A 21,108-nucleotide genomic window follows, 5' to 3' on the forward strand; every position below is an offset into this window, starting at 1 on the left:
GAGTTGTCAAAAATGCTCTAGTAAATGAAACTAACTTGAAAAGTTTTTCAAATGCTTTAAAAAAAATGTCTAACACCTTCTGCCAGTAAAACAAAACATGTTAGGCTTTTGCATGAAAACTGTACCCAACGTCCAGTGATTTCTAAACATTTAAGGCCTAAGGTCATTAAACAGCCAAAACACTCAATACCTTAAGCCTAAGGAAGTTCCATGAGAACACCATTTCAACTCTACGAGAATCAATACCATAAGGTCTGACCTACAGAAAGGAAGGCATGAAAAAAGAACATTCCTCAACCTTGTAATCAAACTTCACCACGGTGGTTCCTAGACATCTTTGATTATGAAGACTATATAAAACTAAGATAAGAGTTTTGAACATATTAAGTATTTCAGAGAAGTAAAGCTCTTTGAGCACCTCTCCCTCCCCCAAACAGCAAAGGAAATTAATCGCTTAATTTTTAAAAAGCTAGTTCATTAAATTTAGTACGTTAACTTCAACAGCATTTTCTTTTTTTTTTTTTTTTGCTGCACATTGGTTTAAAACTCTATTATGGCCAAGCCTAGCAAGTGTAACTTAAGCTTATCGCAAATTCCTTGTTTATGGCCCATGCAATCTGATTCACAACCTGGGCTTTCCAAACCAAGCTAGTGGACACCTAGAATGCCTTTCTCCCACGTCTGCCTGTGAAAATGGTTAACCTCAGAACCTCGCATTCTCATCAGCCATTTCTTACTTTCTGTTATTAGCTACTTCTGTATCTCTTTCATCTCTGTTACAGAGTAACAACTTGCAGACCAAACATTCGCCCGCCCACCTTGCCCTGTGCGGTCTCAACTATTCTGCCAAGTTACGGGCTGCACTGATCCCACTTTACAGATGAAAACAGCGACGTATCCTAGGTCATCCAACTCCGGAGAGCCCAAAACTGACATTTCAGCCTGGGTCTGAGTCCAGAGTCAACCATCAAGCCATTTATTCCTTCTCGGGGCCTACTAAGTGCCAGGTGGGCTTCCCAGGTAGCTAAAACGGTAAAGCATCTGCCTGCAATGCAGGAGACCCGGATTCGATCCCTGTGTTGGGAAGATCCCCTGGAGGAGGGAATGGCAACCCACTCCAGTATTCTTGCCTGGAAAATCCCATGGACAGAGGAGCCTGGCGGGCTGTGGTCCACAGGGTCACAGAAGAGTCGGACACGACAGAGCGACGCGCACGCACACACAAAAGAGTCGGACACGACAGAGCGACACACATGCGTAGTGGTGGGCTCTGGGGCCGGATCAAAGCATTTGGCTTTGATCCTGGTTCTTAAACCAGGGAGCCCGCTTGCCTCTAGAACCGGGCGCCCTGCAGGCCCCCGGGTGTAGGGACAGCGTCCCAGACCTCCGCGCCTCCGTCCCACCCGAATGCGCGAGAGCGGCGGAGATGGGGCGGGCGATACCGGTCGGGGTGGCGGGGGCGAGTTCCGGCGCCTTCCCGGGCCTCAGACTTCGCACTTATTTACAGGAGGGGTCAGAGGACCCTTGGCGGCTCTACACAGTGGGCACTGCTGGCCCAAATGCGGGGGAGAAGGATGCCACAGAGCACTGCCAGAAGGTGCGGCAGGGCTGACCGGATGTAAAGAAAAGGGGGGCGAGAGAGAAGAGGGAAAGGAGTGGGGGGCCCACAGGCGCCAACTGCGTGCGCGGCGCAAGCGCGTCCGGGGCCGGCCCCGCTTTGGGGGGAGCCGGGTCTCCAATCTCAAGGTCCGAGCGCCGCTGCTGACTCTCAGGCCTAGCCGGGAAGGGCGAGCGGTCCCGCTCTCCCGCCGCCGCGCCCCGCTTCGCCCCACTGTTTTCCCCGCCCGGTACTCACCACTCTATTGTCCCGCTTCCCCATGGTGCCGGACTGAGAGCTAAGCCAGCCCTCAGCGGGGAGACCAGGCCAGCGCGGCTAACGAAGAGGCCCCGAAGCAGGTCCCTCGGCCAAGTCCCCACCCCATTGAGAGAGCGGCGCCTCGCGGACCCAGCGGCCGCGGTAGCCCACAGCGCCACCTACCGCCTCGGAGGAGAGGCAGGCGCCCGCGGTCACTTGCGGTTCCCAGGGGTCGCCTGGGGATTCCTGAGCTTTGCCACTCACCCAGTACAGCAGCATGGGAGAAGGAAGTGGCAACCTACTCTAGTGTTCTTGCCTGGAGAATCCCAGGGATGGGGAAGCCCGTTAGGCTGCCGTCTATGGGGTCGCGCAGAGTCGGACACGACTGAAGCGACTTAGCAGCAGCAGCAGCAGCAGCAGCAGCAGTTCAGCAGCATGGCCCAGGCAGCTGCTTTGTGTTTGGCCTTGGATTGTTTTGCTTTCTGCCATTCCTGATGTACTGAAATCCTCATTCCAGAGGATACAGTGATTATTCCAAGGCCTGTTGTGTTCCACTATTATTCCACTATGCCTGTGTGCTTGGCATAGTGCGGATGCTGGGTACAGATAAAGTGAGGGCTAGGACGGAGGTAGTCCCTCAGAATCCATCAAGTGGTGGCGGAGAAGTCAGTGTTCTCATAGATAGTGCTAAAGACATTGCCTTTTAAGGTCAATCCCGTTCATCTATCGCTCATGTATCCATTTCACACTAATTTTTTAACACCTGTACTTGTGCTTAGTCGCTCAGTCGTGTCCGACTCTTTGTGACCCCATAGACTGCAGCCTGCCAGGCTCCTCCGTCCATGGGATTCTCCAGGCAAGAATACTGGAGTGGGCTGCCATGCCCTCCTCCAGAGGATCTTCCCGACCCAAGAATCAAACCCAGGTCTCCCGCACTGAAGGAGGATTTTTTTTTTTTTTTTTTTTTTTTTTTTACCGTTTGAGCCACCAGGAAAGCCCTTTGAACACCTGCTTGGTGTAATTCTCGGAGTGACTGGAAGCTGGATACGAGTAAGACATGAAGATGAGATTAAGACACAAGTGCTCCCCTCAAAGGGCCTGTTTATAAGCTAGTTAGGGAGATAGATAAACGCAGGGTCAACTTTACTACATAGCATGCCGTAATAATGTCAGTAAAACACTAAAACTTCAAGGGAGGTGTTCCGGGGCTTCAGAGAAGGTGCCATTATATTCACTTAGAATTAATAGATCTGGATAAACCTGGATCCATCTCAGCACATCATTAGAAATTGAAAATCAATTTGGATCTTTCGTAGACGCCTGGAAAATGTCTAAATGGGCTTATACTCAAATATAAGAAAACTTAAAACCATCTTCCCAGTTTGTCTTCCCCTCCTTCCCTTTCTCATGCTGTATCACGCAACAAATGCCAGCTCCCGTTCTCTCAGAACTTTCCCAGACTCTCAAATGCAGCCACTGGGGGTTCTATTCCATACTGAAAGCTTATTCTCCTTAGTAACACCACTTTACTTCTTGCTGTAAATTGGGTCTCCAAGATTTCATTTCTCCTCCTCCTCCTCCCTCACCCCTGACTTAAGCTTGGGATCCTCTTAGCAAGGACAGGCTTCTCTGTCTGTCTGAACAAGATGAAGTTTGTTTTCATGGCTTAACGATAGTGTTTTTTCATATCCCAGGAACTTTACAGATATTAACCCTGTCACAAGGATCTTTTTCTTATGTTTTCTTCAGCAAGTTTTATCGTTCCAGCTCCATGTTAGGTCCATGATCCATTTTGAATTGTTTTTCATGGTGTAAAGTTAAGGGTCAAGCTTCATTTTCTTTTACCCATATGGATAACCAGTTTCTCCAGAACCATTTGGTGGGAACGATTATCCTTTCTTCATTGAATTAACATATTAGTTTGCTAGGGCTGTTACAAATATGACTTCCTGGGGCCCATCACTGTCCCTAAAGAACTGGGAGTTGTAAACTGGGCTCACAGTCCAGAGAGAAAAATCAGTGGCAGGGGCCTCTTGCGCTTTTAATGGACTGAGGTTCTAAGTAGCTAAACAGACACAGAGATAACTAACTAGCTCAAAGTCTTTTGTAAACCACTTTGAAAAAAATGGTCCAGCTAAACCTGGTTGTGGATGCCTATGGTTTATGGAAACAGGTAATTATGACTGATCTCTTAGTAAACAGCAAAACTTCCATTTCTTAATAAAGATCAAATTCCTGACTCTCTGTATCATCCCTTCTGAATATTCTGTGTAGATCCTAAAAATATAGATGCAATTAAGGGCCTGTTAAAAAGTTAGAAGTCTTAATGAGAGCCCCCAAGAATTCTGGAGGACTAATGTTAAAATACCTGATATTGGACACAAAGACGGGAATATAAGTATCAGACAGCGACTATAGTCCGACTTTTGGTTCGCCCGTAGCATCTCAGGAGCTGCTACATCTTTCACTCTGATGTAGTAAGTCAGTCAAACAAAAATGGGCACACATTAGCAGAAATTGTCTGTCTCTTTAAAATCCTTCAGCGGTTCCAAACTCCTTTACATGGCATATTAAGCTCTTCTGGACCTCACTCCCCTCCCCCTTACAGTTTTAAATCATTGAGTCATGGCCTATCGGTGGAGTTATATGAAGTGAATTTAGTGGCTTTCCACCAGTATTTTTTTCTTATTGTGGAGGATAATAAGAAAACCTGTGCGGGACACACAGAATCATTTTGTGGAATATGTTTCCAATGCGTGTCTGTGTGTGTCCATGTGTGTGAGTGCACACCAGCCATACTCTTTGATTCTATTTCTTTCTATAGGTTATGATCCAAAAGCTTAAAAGCCACTGCTCCAGGTGCGGCCTCACCAATCTCCTGCCTTTTCCCATCTGCTATTTCATAACTGCAGGCCACTGCAGACACAAAATATTTCTCCTTGCGTGACTCACCAGCATTAACTTTTATTGTCAGTCCACTCAGGCACCATTTCTGCTTCCCAGGTGACTTGGTGGTAAAGAATCTGCCTGCCAATGCAGGAAATGTAGGTTTGATTCCTGGTCTGGGAAGATTCTCTGCAGGAGGAAATGGCAACCCACTTCAGTGTTCTTGCCTGGAAACTTCCATGGACAGAGGAGCCTGGCGGGCTACAGTCCATGGGGTCGCAGAGTTGGACACGTCTGAGCGCACACGCACGCAGGTGCAAGCAACATTTCCAATGTGAAATCTTTGTTCCTCCCCAGGTTATCAGTGATTGGTTACACAAACCTTTTTCATAGTCTCAGTCTGGAAGTTTTAGAAAGGACTGCTCATGCTTTACTTATTTTTGGGTCTTCAGTGATTACCACAGTCGACTAATAAGAGCTTACTAAGTATGTGTTATGGAAATTTTAAGTTCAATGAGTAGTTACTTTTTTCACATTTGAAGCCTAAAAAGGAGCCTCTTAAAAATTTGAAACATATTTGGCTAAAACTTCCAATTATGTTACCTTACTCACAAGGATTACATTTACATTTAAGCAAAAAGAAAAATAACTAGAATAGTAATTCATCTCCCAGAAAGCAGGTCAAAATTGCTGTTTTTATTATTTTTATTTGCTACCAAGAGTTTTATTGTAAGAAATACAAAAGATATGACAAATATACAAACCATTGTCTTTTTGCCTCAATTCAGCTTGTGCATAAGTGAAAACAATGAACTGGACAATGACATTTCAACACCAATTCTTAAAAAAAACAATGAATTCCATTACCTGACAATAAATACCTAAATTTGCATTCTAGCACCCAGTAAGACATCCAGTTTCCAAAGGATTCTTGATCTGTAACCCTCTGAATTTTCCAACACGTTCCATCGCTTCAGTCACCACTGGTAGTTCCTCTCCAAACAAGTCTTAAGAGTAAGAGCTAGGAGACCTACCTTTGCCCTTGGCAACCCAAGTCATCATGCACCACTTACTTGAGCTAATTTGGAACAGACTGCTAGCAATGGGGGTATTTAATGTAAGTTTTGGCGGTCCTTGCATTCCATATCTCTCATGATACAAATACCTACTTTTCTATTTTCCTCTTCCGAAAGGAAGAGTCTAGGTAAACTGACCTATATTTTCATCTAGCTAAAAGGAAGGAAGCAAAATCACTCAGCTCAGGGCACTGGGAGGAGGGTAATTTTACAGATTGGCTTTCTCTTTTTTTTTCATTTTCTTTCTTTTCTTTTTTTTTTTTTTTTTTTTTTTTGCCTCAGGAGGGCTTTCTACGAGGTTGGCCTCTAGAGTGAGACGGCTCTTTCCATTCTCCTGTCTACACCCGAGGTCATTTCTCTTTGAGGGCTAAGTGACCTGGGTATGTAGGCAGGCCCCTGCTTTTGGAGAGGTGTGCTGCACCCACTCCTGGGGAGAGCACAGGCTTGTGGACCCTGTGAGGAAGGCCACCCCGGTGAGCCTGCCTGACCAGTGTAGGAACTCTCCATCTTGTGGATAGAGAGAAGAGTGGAAGTCATATCTACCACAAAGCCACCTGCCAACATTCGTGTAAAACTGTGACCCCAGCAGTGAGTTTCTGCACTGCTTCTCCAACCTGCTGAACCCAAAGCACCGAAACAGAGCATTATGTAGCAACATGAGCAAACGGAATGAGAGTTGTTTCGCACCTTTAAGGAACATGCACCCTTATACGTCTGTACCTGATATTAAAATAGCAGAATGAGTTTCAAGTATGAAGAAATACAGTGAAAGAACAGCCTGCAGATGGACAGAAAACAGCAGCCTGGAATGTGCTTTATAGTCTTGGGTTAGTTTTTCTATTTGCACCACAGCGGAAACGGAATGCTCTGTAGAATGACTGGGTTTAAAAATCAAGATCCATACGAAGAGGCGAGAAGGCATTTGTGATTGGTGTCCTGACTGTTCTCTGTGTTCAGCACCGGGAACTTTCTCTTGAGAACTATGGCCACAGGGATGGTGGCCAAGCCTGAACAGGCATACCTAGGATGCTTAAAGCATCTCTCGTCACGTCCCTGACCCCAAAGTACAGCAGAGGAGGATGAGGGGCAGCGGATGGATAGGTCAGGAAGGGGGCAGGGAACACTGCCAAGGGAGCGAGGAAAGGATGCAGAGGCTGGTGGAGCATCTGTTCTCCTGGGCTGGCGCACACAGCCTCAGTCAGTATCTGACATGCGCATGTGCAATCCCCACATCTCCAGAACCATGATTTCAAACACAGAAACCAACAAGTCAGAAGCCCTAATTAAGATTTTCTTCTACTTTAAAAACATCTTCTATTATAAAAATAAGTAAAAAAAAAAAAAGCAAACAATAACTCCCTGGCTGCAACAGCCTTGCTGAAATCTAAAAGAAACTTTTAACTAGGCCCTATAGGAGTGCAGAAACACCAATACATTTTAAGGTGAAAACATGCCTTTTTTTTTTTTTAACACATCTCAGAAATGATAAGCCTATAAAATCCTCTAGTCCTACTCTGCACTCTATGGGAACCGACATTGTGCTTTTCTTAACACATACTGCTCTTCTATACAAAACACTTGCCTTGTAACCTTCAGGTCAAAACTTAAAATAGCAGACATGCAACGAGCTTTTGAGGTGTTAGGGACTGTTGGTGGTTAAGATCCCATCGTTGACAACGTACCCGCAGCCCTTCTTTGCTTCAGTGACCAGACTGCAGTGCTTCTCTACAAAACCACCTTGCTTGAAGCACACAACCTTGGACTTCTCCCATCTGGCACGTTCTGGAAGCCTCATGGCACAGGCTGGCAGTTCTGCTTCTACAGAAAACTCACACATTGGTCTCCTTTCAACAGGGCTACCTGATCCCCCTACGGTACCCAACACCTATGAGAGCACAGATCGAGTCGGGGTAGGGGGTGCTTCTTCTCTCGGCCAGCTAAGCGGAAGTGCCAACCAGGCATCTGTCTCTACCTGCCATCTATTATGATGACCACTTGGCACAGTTCCTAACTGAAGGCCTTATTTGATGCTTTGCTATCTGCAGTTTTAATTTTTGCTGTATTTCACACCATAACATATGCATACTTGACAAGAGAACAACTAAGTCCTTTGCTTTAACTCCTCTACATACTTATAAAACACCTAGACACACAAAAATACTATCTCTATAGACTTAAATTCTACTAATCATGTTAAAATGCATGCAGCTTACTTGGGGGCTTAGTCTTAATTTTAATTTTCTTAGTTCCATCAAGACCATGATTATGAGCATTAAATGCAAATCCTAATGCAGTCTGCCTTCTGTTGCGCTTTCACAGGCCTAGTGTGACTGAGAAATAAATAATATACATGAACAATAATAGAAATAATTTATGCAAATGTAGAACAACTTGGAATAAAAATTTCCCTCCGTGTTAAGTGCTGATCCTAGGAGTAGCTGATGCTATTCATTCCATGTGCTAACTAACAGACTTATCACTGGTCATAGAAAAATAAAATGAATACAAAGTAAGTTAAGGAATTAAAATATTCCCGTATACATTTCTTGCAAACACAGGGCCAAAATGGCAAGATATACAATACACTTGGTGGGGGCAGAGGGTTCAAGATGTGTATTACTGCTGGGATCTATTTTCCTTATCCAGAGACTTCAAGGTCAAATTCAGAGTTGCTGGTGATCACACAAATATTGCTAGTTAATACATATTATTGCATTTAATAAAACTTAAGATTAGAAACTTTCAAGTAAGGGTATGAAGGGTCTCTTCAGGACTGTAACCTAAGCACTTCAATGGGTTTGGCTAGAAACCACAGAGTTAGAAATGATGTAACTTGTGGCTTTAAGCTTGCTGATTAGTGCTACAATCATAGTTCTTTACAGCATTATGCAGTTATGTGTCCCCTTTAAGAAAAACTACATTTGACAACCCAAACTCCTTAAATAGGGAAGGGGTTGTTTGACAAAACAATTCACATCAAAGGTTCCTCTCAACAGGAGAGTCTCCTTCCTACATAACATAATTTGCTCACATATACCTTTATTTACCTGACAAAGAAAAAGGAGAAAAAAAAAGTTTGAAACTAAAGAGTTAGGAGCTTTTGCCAACCGAGGATGAAGCAGAAAATAAGTTTTCCAAACAAAACTTTTCCAGGCATATCTTTTGCCATCATATATGTAGAATGATAGAAAATAAAAAAATAAAAAAATCTTTCCTGTAATTATACAACTTCTTTTAGGGAAAAAAAAAAAAAAAAAGCAGAGCTTAGAGCTTGAGAGATGCCTGGTAGATAGCTTGATAGAGTAGCATCTCTTTATACCCGAACTTTCGGAGAATTATGTTGTACTTATTTATGCACAGAAGACATCGTTTGCCTCTAGGGACATTTTACTTCCTAAGACTGCAGAACAGATGCCTCTGAGACAGCAGCAGGGCACACGGACCTCGGACAGTATCCCGCCGGGTCTGTACATCAACTTCAGGTACGAATAGGTGAGCGGTGGGCGGGTCTCGGTCAGCCCCGCCCACTGATACTCTACGGCCAAAGGGGCGGGGCGATGGTGCAGCGCACGGGAAGGCTTTTTCGGTGGGAGGGAGGTTTTGAACAGGAGTAAATAGGGTTCAGACTGGCCCAAATGATAACAGACTGGAGGTTTGAATTCGGCCTTCCACTGAGGGGCTTAAACTGGAATCTTCTTCAATGGGATTTTAAGAAGATGGACAGGCCGAAGATTTGACAGCGCCTAATGTGTGCGGTATTTTGATTCAGTATAAATTACTGAGACTAGCCATCTGGCTGCTTCGGAGAAAAGTGAAGCAGGGACTATGGAGTTTCTGCCACTCAGAAGGAATAAACGGCCTTCCGCTGGGTTCTGCTAAGGGAAGGCTGGAAAAATAATGTAATTTCTTTCCTTCTAAATTTCAGTGACACTACAGAAGAAAATGACTTCTCAAATTGACTAAAATAATCAGGTGGATAATGGTGTCTGAGCAGATCTGTAAATTAAAACAAAAGTGTATGAAAACATATATATTTCTATAACATGAAGTTGCCAAGGAATTTCACAAACGGAGACATCACTTAATGTAGATATACTCCTAAGTTATTAGCTCTTAGGCTTAAAGAAAATGTTTAAAAATTAGAATATCTTGTGAATTTACACTTGTGACTATACAAATTTGCAGGTCTTTTAGTATTTTAGGGCTCTGTTTCAGCATAGCAGATCTTTGAAAAAATAGTTTGGTCTATTTAGTAGCTGATGTGTCACTTAAACAGTGTCTTCATCTGATTTTTTTAGTTAGGGTTTTTAAATTGGATGGTGTAATGGCCACGAGGGTGGGCAATGGGAAAGCAGCTGACATGGGATATACATACTGTGCCTGAGGCCTCTGGAGGAGTCTTACACTCCTAACCACACTATCCTATTCACAGATGAGTGTTGCCTGTTGAGTAATAAGCCTGTCCAACTTTCTAATTTCTGGACCTGGAAAAGTGAGGTAATGAGTTACCTCAAAAAATGTTTCATGAACAAATTAACGACTAGGCTTTCATCATACACTTAAATAATCAAAATGGGTGTCTTATGCATCCTCAAGAACAATTTACTTGCAGACAACTGTTCAGAACTTAGCTGACAGTTAAAATATCTAAGGTACAGAACATCGTGAGGACTATGAATCATCCTGAAAAACAAGTGCTAGGCAAAAGTTAAACGTATGCAGAAAAATAAAGTTAGAGGCGTCGCTCAGATTCCATACCCCCCTTCAAAGTGCCACCTTGTGGAATATACTAGAATAAAACAAGAAAGGCCATCCCTTAGGACAATGTGAATTTAAAAACAGACACGTGAAAGAAAAACCACTTCCCTTTCCTAATATTTTGACTTCAAATTGCTGTACTAGTATTTAACTAGATAGTTGGAAAAAAAACTGTGTTTATTTTCAGGTGAGTCGTTATATTCTCGAAGGCCAGAGCACCAGTTATTAAGAAAACATAAAATATATTGATGGATGTCCATTCTTTTATCTCAATTAACTCTCAGGGAATGCTAAGAAATAGAAAACATTTGAAAAGCTGGCTTGCACTTCATTTAAAAAACAAAAACAACTGAGGAAAACATTTAAAAATCAGACCCCTCCTCTTTCTCCATTTTTTGTTGTTAACAAAGGTCGGAAGATGGATAAGGCCAAAGGAATATTTTTGGTTTATTTTCTGAAAAAGGACAAACTAGAAATGCTTGAGATATAGGTGTGTAATAAAACCAGGTTGAAAATTACATTGAGAAAAAAGTGAAACTACTATCTGCTTATGCCTTTGAGGGAGACACCACTGCCAGTTATCTGGGGACTTGCTTGGCAGGTTTATGGGAGTCTGAAGTTTTTCCACTGTAGGGAAGGAACATGTAATTATCTTCCTCATCATGTGTCTGTATGTACTGAACACACATGATAAACGGTTTAGGTTTCACAAGTTTTCAAAAGTCTTGGTGGCACAGGAAACACATACCTTTACAAAATTTATTGTTTTTAACATCGAACATTTTCAGGCTTGCACAAGAGTAGCTTCACGTGGCTGCTTCTTCCCATGAAATGTGGAAGGAATAGGGGTGGTTTAGCTTGCTTAGCTCAACCTTTGAAATGATAACTGTTTGGAATGGCTTTTCCATAAAACTTGTTTTTGACCATATCACGTTCATAGCTGCCAGGTGACTTTAAATAAAATACACGTAACTTTGAAACTATCTTTCTTTGAATACCTTCATTTTCTCCAGAATTTCCTCTAGCCACTGCCTAGTATCTTCTGGTTTTTACAAAATTTAGAAATAATCGCATCTTTATTTTTATAAACACACTATTTTATGTCTTTAAGCATTCTTTTGAATTCTATCAATATCTGGAATATATAATATTCAATTATTTCTGTTCCAAGAAATTGCACTAACACAATTAAGTAACTACAGTGGCTTATTAACTTTCAACATTATTCTTTCCTACACCTACCTATGCAACATTGGCCTGTTTTTGGAAAATGAGACACTCTCATGTGCTTATCATAAAAATTACAGTAAAGTCACTTAAAAAGAGAAGCAATTCTTTAGAGAAGAATTTTGGTATGTTTATGATATTAGGAAGCATACATGATTTAATTTCTATTAAGGAATAAGAATTGTCATTACTGACTTTTATAGGTACCCCTGTTTAAGAGAAGTAGCCATAGTTAGTTAAAAACTCATTTTAAATCCACTATTTAAGACTCAAAGGTTTGGTCATATTTAAGTTTTTTTCTCACCAGGATGGGTAGTATCACATTCTGGAGTCATATCATAAATTTCTCTATTAAAAGATCCACGCTTTATTTAAGATAGTAACATCCCATGCATTCTGAAATTTTCATTTTTACCCAAAATGAAGAGGCTGAGAATCAGGTGAATATTTTGAACTATTTTTAGTATAAGTCAGCTGAGGCTAAGTGAAAAGTCAGTCATTCAAAATGTGTGCTTCCTGAGAGAAAAGCATGAGAATACAGGGGGCTAAAATGGCCTGGAGCTTTCTTCCAAAACAGGTTCTCCGCTCCTTGAGTTCCCATCCACTTCAAAGGGGGAGGCCAAGTGGGAGGCTCCAGTGCACTGGGTTCTGACAAGCTCTTGGGGATTGTTTTTAAGATTATAAGGGTACAGCCTTATTACCTTTGCCAGGTGAGAGCTTATGATGCTTAAATGGACTCTTTACATGTAGGTTGTTACAAGTCCACCCTGGCACAGCAGTTCCCCATGTGTGGGCCGCTAGATCGAAATACACAGAAACGATCGGGCAAATATTCTTGTCCCAATCCTAGTAAGAAATTCAAATGTGATTTCAAGTCTGTCATCCTGTTTCTTAGTGCTATAAGCTGCTTCAGTGTAACCCTGGGGCAATATGACCTTTTCAGCTAATCACTGCCTAGGTTTTGGCAAAGACGTCTGAAACCATATGTCACAGAAGAATAAGCCGCATTCAGTAAGCTTGTGTTCTGCTCTATGATTCAAAGTGCCCTAATGGCAAAGGTGCATGTGTGGGATCTGTGTCTCAGAAGTGGTGAGCCGGATGTGAGAGACAGAAAACAAAAAAGTAATCACTCAAGTGCTACAGCCACCAGGATGGAGGAGCCGGGGACAGACTCTTTAACGAGTTCACAGAGGACGAAAAGCTCTCTCACTCTGCCGCTCACAGGGTAATTTGGCAAGTATCTAAATGTTCGTGCTTGAAGTTTTCTTTATAAACGCCACCAATAAATGAATCAGGAGCATATGTTGGAAATAAAAATTGAACTTTCTACGTGTTTAAAATGCTAAAGAATGCTGAAAAATTCCAGTTTAGAACAGCTGCATTTTTCTTGAGTGAACTTATGAAAAATTTTTGCAAAAGCCAAAACCCAAGTTATGTTCACTCTAACCATGGATACTTACTGAAAAGCTCCTGACAGATCAGTGCAGTGTTTTAAAATTCAATTTCCAGGCCCCTGGTCTTTATTATTTTGACCCCCAAAGGAAAGACAGAACTCATTTATCTGTGGTCCCCCTTACTTATCTGGGGGGACCACAAGTACATTTGCCTCGAATGTTCTGGGTCTGTTATATCTCAAGCATTTGCAGTGATGGCAAAAGATAATGGATGCCGTCACAGGAAGACTGGAAAGGCATCCTGATGGCCCATCTCCTCATTCAGAGCTTGCCTTAGCAAAAATTTTCCTGCTCTTAAAGTTACTGAATTAGAACAATATTAAACTATATATATATATTAGAAAAGAATGGGTCCCAACCCAGAAAGCTCTCAAAGAGAAAAGTCTCCTAATTTTTCTCTTGTTCAAGATAGTCGTATACAATATTAAGTAATGGAGAACTCGGAAAGGCCTGATTATGCATGAACAGCATATAGAACATTTCCTTCTGAGAGAAGCAACGTCCATTCTTTGAAGACCCTAATGCTAAACATGGCCTAACTGTTGCATACACGCGAAACATGAATTGGAAAGCCAAGGGAGCTAAAACTTACCAAAGGATACTTCATCTCTGTGTCTTCTGGTTACTAGAGCCGACTGAGCACTACCTACGCAGACGGCAGAGATGGCATGGGATATAAAGTACTGCAGAGAAAAATGGCAAGAGGAACGGTAAGGCTGTTCACAATGCCCAGGTCAGGCTGGCTCTGCAGGGAGCGGGGAATGTGCGTAAGGCCCTAGAAGCAAGCGCAGCCTGGTGGATGGAGAATAGGTAATTTTACAGAGCAAATACACATTCCTAAAAAATAGTTCAGGACGTTCCCTCAGATACTACACTGACAATATAATCTATAAAAATGCAAAACACTAAGGAACACTTTAAAGCAATCTACATCTCAGTGATGGAGAAGAACCAGTCTTCTGCTCACTGCCTAGGTAACAACAGTAAACACCAGGAAGATTGCAGTAGGGGGAGAACACATGCGATTCTGTTAGGATTGTGGAATTGGAGCCAAAAGCCATCATCGGAATCAAACTACTGATGATAGGTTCATTGAAGGAAAGAAAGGAGGAGATGCATGAGAGCAGCCTAAGCGGTCTGTCATGAACTGTGTAAGGCTAGTGGAATACATTAGACATGCTGGGGGACAGATAAAGATGTACACTTTGCAAATTAGGCAGAGCACTGCAGAAGAAGTACAGTGTAAAAGGTGGAGGAGAACTTACATGGCATTCCTGCCTCTAGTCAGAGAGAACTATCCTCCAACTCAAAAAGGAAACAGTTCCTGAAAATTCCTAAAATCAAAACCAAAACAAAGTAACAACAAAAACCAAAAAAAGAAATAAATTCCAAACCAGGAAATAAAGGCTTTCTCTTTTTTTTTTTTGACAATTTTACCTTGCTGAGGTACACTCCCTAAATCTATAGCAAGCTTATAAGGGTATTCTTTAAAAGAAACAATCAAGCATACTATACAGGTTAAAATGACAAGGAGTAAATGCAGCTTTTTGAAGAGTAAATAGAATATGTGCTTTCAGAAACAGGTTTCTTAAAAGATACTAGAGTTATTTTTTCTTTTTGTTGTGTGTATAAAACTTCACCTAGATGGTGAACCCTTTACTACTAGTGAATTGACTGCTTTTGACCACAAAAGAAATGCTAAGGACACAGGCTCAATTTTCTAATTTGAGAAGCCCATTTTGGTGGATCTCCTTTAGTCAACAGACACCTGTTATTTAGCGGTCACTTTTGAGTCTTTAAAATTTAACTCTTCTTCTCGTTTACAGAAAGTAACACTTTTTAAGAGATCAAGAATCACACACACACGCGCATGCACCCTCACTCACTCAGAAGTACCACATCAGGCCCCAGCAGCTACAGAGAGATCACATGTACAATTTCACTCAGCTGTGCCCAGGTTGCTCATGTCACACTGGCAGCATTCAAGATCAGAAAAAAAATGAAATGGCAGCACAATGGGTCAGCAGCTTCTCTTCTGGAATTTTTCCAGGTTCTTGAAACAAACAGACAAACAAACAAACGAATGGACATAAAGCTGCAATCACTCTTGCATTGATTTCAAAACAGTAAACGAGGTGGTTTCCTCGGAGAAGCAGAGCCCATCCGGAAGACAGCAGCTAGAAGGTCTCCAGCCAGTGATCCTCAACAGCTCTGCAAGGCTTCCTCGGGGGACCCCTCAGCCACCAAGGAGGTTCTCGGGATGATCAGCTCAAGGCAGGTTAAGCGGTATTCATTTCCGAGCTGTTCTGGCTGGGCGGCAGGTGGGAATCCAGGTTTTCCTTGCGCCTCTCCAGATCGTGGAAGTATGGGTGAGACAGGGCACTGTATGCTGATATTCTTTTGGCTGGATTAAATGTCAAGCACTTCTGTGATGGAGAAAAAATAACAGAGTGACATAAAACTCGTCCATGTGCTTATATAGTTACGTATCTATTCACTGTCATGTATTAGGAGAAGGGCTTGGCAACCCACTCCAGTATTCTTGACTGGAGAATCCCATGGACAGAGGAGTCTGGCAGGCTATAGGCCCTAGCGTCTCAGAGGGTCGGGCCCAACTGAAGCAACCTAGCATGCATAATGAGAATGGATATCTACTTTCAGGGACACTAAATACAACAACGTAGAGAGTTACTCATCTTACGTTGTTGTGGTTGTCTTGTTGTTGAGTTGATAAGTTGTGTCCGACTCTGACCCATGGATTGCAGCACACCAGGCTTCCCTGTCCTTCACTATCTCCTGGAGCTTGCTCAGATTCATGTCCATTGAGTCGGTGATGCTATCCAACCATTTCATCCTCTGCTGCCCTCTTCTCCTTTTGCTTCAAAAGGCAACACCTTTTGGGTTGCTTGTGGACTGTTACCTACCTAGATTTTTTTCCAACTCAATCATATTATTATTAATTAGCATGTGGTGGTGGTGGTTGAGTTGCTAAGTTGTGTCTGACTCTTTGTGACTGTAGCCCGCCAAGCTCCTCAGTCCATGGGATTTCCTGGGAAGGATACTGGAGTGGGTTGCCATTCCCTTCTCCAGGGGATCTTCTCAACCCAGGGATGGGGATCTTCCCGAACCAGGGATTGAACCCAGGTCTCCTGCTCGGCAGCCAGATTCTTTACCACTGAGCCACCTGGGAAGCCCTTATTACAGCATACTTATAACTTTAGTTAGGGAACTGATTTTTCTGATGCTAGCAAACTTGGTGCCATAGTCAGTCTTCACCCTGATTTTTCACTCTGCCCAAGTTTTATCCATGAGCGGGAAATGGGAAGGGGTTGCCTTGTTCAGGTGTAAGGCTAATTACTAAACACAGGGCCAGTGGAAGGGGCAACAAGTAAGGGCTAAACCTAGACCCTGATTATCCCAATCCACTAGCAAGTCATGTACCCCACCCTAGGGCTGTACCTCCTGGAGGGAGAGATGCCTTCCTTCTAATTCATGTCAAGGTGCCATAGGGGCTAGCAGTGGCCATACAGGGAGACCATTAGATTCAATTCAAATCACTAAAGTCTATTTCAGGCTGCTGACCAAGTGCAGGTAGAAGGTGAAAGGAGGAAAGCAGCTATCTGTCTTCCTAAGCTGCTAGTACAAATCAATGAGTTATTAACATTCCTCTAATTTCAGTTCCATTTCCACTCCAACCCCAGGCAATCCTGTTCTTCTAATCCTCCTCCTCTCCTTCTAGCAACTCCTCCAGCATGCCCAGCAGGTGGTCAGCACCAACTAGCGATGAGTAACACCCCACCTGTCCACACCACTGCCTCAGGAGCTCCCAGGGAGCAGAGAAGCTATGCCAGCTCCTCCATCCTTGTGACAGTGTCTGCTGAAGCGGGCTGGGGTCTGAAATGTCTCTGAATTTCAGTCTTCCACGTCAGTGGTCCTCAACCTTTTTGGCACCAGGGACTGGTTTCGTGGAAGACAGTTTTTCCATGGATGGGGGTGGGGGTGGGATGGTTTGGGGACAATTCAAGGGAATTACATTTATGGTGCACTTTATTTTTAATCTTGGAGAAGGAAATGGCAATCCACTCCAGCACTCTTGCCTGGAGAATCCCATGGACGGAGGAGCCTGATAGGCTACAGTCCATGGGGTCACAAAGAGTCGGACACGATTGAGCGACTTCACTTTCACTTTATTTTTAATCTAATGCTACCGTTGATCTGACAGCAGGTACTGGTCCGTGGCCCAGAGGCTGGGGACCCCTGCTGTATGTAATCTAGCTTTAGCATCATCACAATTATGTAGACCTCTTCCATTTAATCTGAGCCCTCAAGTCTTTCACAGTCCTGATTCGATTAGCGACTCCTAAAACTCGGCTGAATACAACTGACCTAGAAAAGTACAAACAGAAAATTCTACACTTAACGTCAAGTGAATTTTTGGGTCCCCCCAAATCTTATTTATCCTGAGCTCCCTACCAGTCCATGGATGCCAACCTGTCTTCTGAAAATTAGGTCCAAACAACAAGCAGAGGAAGGCGCTTGTTCTACTGTCTCGAATAGCAATAAACATCTTGAGAAGAGCTTTACAAGGGCTGAATTCTCAAAGGACAGGAAAGCAGGGGCAAATTCTTGAGCCGGAGTTCTCTCTTCCCAGAGTCCAAGAAGGAGAAAATTACGTAGTGGCACTAGAAAAGGAAGCTGCTAGTTTAATTCCCAGGACATAGGAAAGAAGGAAAAAAAAGTTGTGGAAATATGTCCAAGATAGAGACATCCCTAGAGGATCCTCTGGGAGGAAGGCCTGTTCCCACACGACACTGAAAGCTTAGAGCTGGGAGCGCGGCAGAGAGGAGGAGGAATCCTTAGCCTGCGGTGGGGCGTGTGTGTGAGAATCTCAAGCTGGAGGTTGTAACACACTTTGTCCTACAGAAATATTGTTAGAAAAAGTGCTTGAGTCTTGTTATTGCTCTACTTCAACAGAGCAACTGGCTATTTTGAGAATTAATTTCAAACTCTTGCGTAATAATGTTGTTTCTGCAAAAAAATATAATTTGCTTGCCAAATAACTGACTTAAAACGAACTTTTGGAATTGCTACTTGACTACTACAGTGGATCTGGATGATTTTCCAACACAAATTTCCTTTCTTTCCTTCTCTGCCTCCATTGGGGGAGTGTTTGTTCTATTAAAGTTGGCCTCGGCCATGTAATTTTCATCGGCCAATGGAACACGGACAGAAATAGCAGGGTACCTTTGCCAAGCCTACCTAGGCCGTTAGGGGCATCGTATGTTTCTGCTTGCCCTTCTGGGAGGACCCACCTTCCTTCCATGATGAGAAAAACACGCCCCAGGGAGCCAAAGTCCCTTTGGTCTGGGTCCCAGAACGCGACACATGGGGAAGACCAGCACTTGACCCACTGGCTGAAGAAGAGTTGCTTTAGATGACTCACAGAGCTGTCTCTGCCAACGTGCAGACCCATGAGCAAGAGACAAAGGTTGACTGCTGAATGCTAGTGAGATATTTATTTTGGTTGCTTGTTATGCAGCAGAAGCAGACGAATACAAGTATCAAAAAAAAAAAAAAAAAAAAAAAGTACTACCTCAGGCTCTGAAAGCAGTTAGATAGCAAGAACTCCAAAACTTCTTTTCTACAAGAGCATCATGTCTGGAGGACGTATCCAGCCTCCAAAGTTAATCACGATGGACGGGGCAAAACTTGTAAAGATATGTAGGTTTGGGTTGCTAAAAATAACTCTCCCCCTGAACTGTCTTGTTACTGCACACTACTTTCCTTATAGATTTACATAAGAGTATTTATAAATGTTGATGTATATATCCATACACGTATGACTGAAGCATTGTATAAAGTCGACTTCTTTTCAGATAGAAATGGAAAAGCGTTCAACTTTAAAACGTTAATTGTCAACAATTTTCCTTTCCCTTGCCCTCCCAGTAAAACATTTTCAATAGAGGAACAGTACTTTGAGGGTCGCAGGGGCCTCTCTCGTACTGCATGGGCTGCTTTCTCAGCTTTACAGTTCTAGCTCGTGTCTCTCTAAGATGAAACGGTGAGAGATTTTAGATAGTTCTGAGGTTTAAGGTCTTGGACTGTCCTTTCCCTGAATATCTGTGCATATTATGCTTCACGCTTAACCCTCAACTGGTCATGATGTTCCTGGCTCTGCTTTTTAAATTTTTAAAAACCAGTTGCTGGCTGTGCTGGGTCTTTGCTGCCGCGTGCGGGCTCTCTCCAGCTGTAGTCACAGGCTTCTCATTGCGGTGGCCTCTCCGGTTGTGGAGCATGGGCCCTAAGGCATGCAGGCTTTAGTAGCCGTGGCACACGGGCTTACTTGCTCTGTGGCTTGAGGGATCTTTCCAGACTAGGGATCGAACCCGTGTCCCCCTGAATTGATGGCCAGATTCTTAACCACTGGTCCACCAGGGGAGTCTGAGCTCTGCTTTTTATTCCTCTCCTCTGCTCTTCTAATCTCTGCTGCCACTCCTTATCTACCGACCTCCTTCTCTCTTTGGTAGGTTTCTTTGCTCCTTTTTCGTCTCCTGCTACTTCTTCAGATTAGCACCTGTAGTCTGACTCTGAAAGCCACCACCGCTATCAGGGGACCTTGAATGAACACATGGGATTGTCTGTTATCTTTAAATTTTAAGTTCTTCTCGGTGATTCCTACTGATGTTGGGGCCAGGAAATCTTTGGGGCTGTCTTTGGACGTTCCAGTAGCTGAAACAGTGGGTTACTTTAAAGTTGTTCATCATTGTGACTCTCTACCCAGAACCCTCTACTAAGAGAAACATTTCATTCAAAGTTCCTGCTGACAAGGAAAGCCTATGGTGGCTGTATTTTATATCAGGTAGTCCTCACCCTCTCCCAGCATAGCTGATTGGGCTAGGAGTGCAGCTTGGCCTTAGGTACCAACCCATACCATGGTTTGGCAGCAAAAGCGTAAGGTGTGCCAGCCAGATTCCTCTTTGTAAGAATCCGATGGAGGAAACAGAGGCAGGAAAAATGCTCGCAGAGGGACTGCAGAAGAAAGGATCCGTGAATTAGTGAGTTCTGGTAGTCAAGAGACCAGCTGATGTTAAGGGGAACAGACAGCAGGACTGAAAAGAAGCAACGAGGTGGAGTGAAGGGCAGGGAAAAGCAGAATTGGTAAGAGAAGGCGATGCGCACAACAGTGACGTACTCTGGACGGCTCTCCATCTGCAGGCCACCAGAAGCGATCCATCAAATCTCCTTTTCTTAAGGTAATGCAAATACATGCTTGGTTGCATTCTGGGTTAAAGAACGATTCCCCAAACAATAATTACGTAAGATTAGAATCAGACCCTCCCCACCAAATGAGCTGTGAAATGTAAGAGAAATCAAGGAAGAAATTTCCTCGATAGCACGTAAACCATTGGGTATGTATGCAGTATACAGTGAGCCCTTGTCTAGGTGAATGTTCTCCTCTCTAATTAATCTATCTCAAAGGATGCGGGCCAAGGTCCTTAGTGAGTGTCTTACAAAGAAACAGCAGGGAGGGAATAGGGCTGTCTCATCTGTAATTTGGCAGTGGAGGGAACTTTTGCCTAACCATCAAATGAGCCACCATGAGGTGAAGATGGAGTTAGGGCTTTCACTGGGAAAAATCCATGGTTCTGCAAACAGGCCAGTCAATGGCTGTGTCCATACAGAGCTGAAGCATAACATTTCTCCTCAGACTTATAGACTCTTAGGTCTGTATCTAAATTTGTAATACACTAACAGAATGGGAGCACTGGCTCCTCTGAGTCTAGGAGCACTTCCTTGGCTAGATATCAAAGGTTGTTCATTTGGCTGGTAAAGAATAGACTCATTACTACTC

At 43.3% G+C, this 21,108-nt stretch overlaps 2 protein-coding genes across 4 annotated transcripts in view; both read right to left on the reverse strand.

Annotated features, from left to right (window-relative positions):
• FAM133B (family with sequence similarity 133 member B) overlaps positions 1–2,026 on the reverse strand; it is a 29,465-nt gene extending 27,439 nt beyond the window's left edge. The window contains exon 1 of the mRNA XM_055589714.1: positions 1,856–2,026. Within this exon, the coding sequence (XP_055445689.1) occupies positions 1,856–1,879 (24 nt within the window). The 5' untranslated portion in view covers positions 1,880–2,026. The remainder of the gene's footprint in view (positions 1–1,855) is intronic.
• Positions 2,027–11,320: 9,294 nt separating this feature from the next.
• The window catches only part of CDK6 (cyclin dependent kinase 6), a 248,447-nt gene continuing 238,659 nt past the window's right edge, over positions 11,321–21,108 (reverse strand). For all 3 annotated transcript variants that reach the window (XM_055589718.1, XM_055589717.1, XM_055589719.1), the window contains exon 8: positions 11,321–15,682. In XM_055589718.1, coding sequence (XP_055445693.1) covers positions 15,536–15,682 — 147 coding nt within the window. In that variant the 3' untranslated portion in view covers positions 11,321–15,535. The remainder of the gene's footprint in view (positions 15,683–21,108) is intronic.

The sequence above is a fragment of the Bubalus kerabau genome, chromosome 8, assembly GCF_029407905.1.
Source record: "Bubalus kerabau isolate K-KA32 ecotype Philippines breed swamp buffalo chromosome 8, PCC_UOA_SB_1v2, whole genome shotgun sequence".
Lineage (NCBI taxonomy): Eukaryota > Metazoa > Chordata > Mammalia > Artiodactyla > Bovidae > Bubalus > Bubalus kerabau.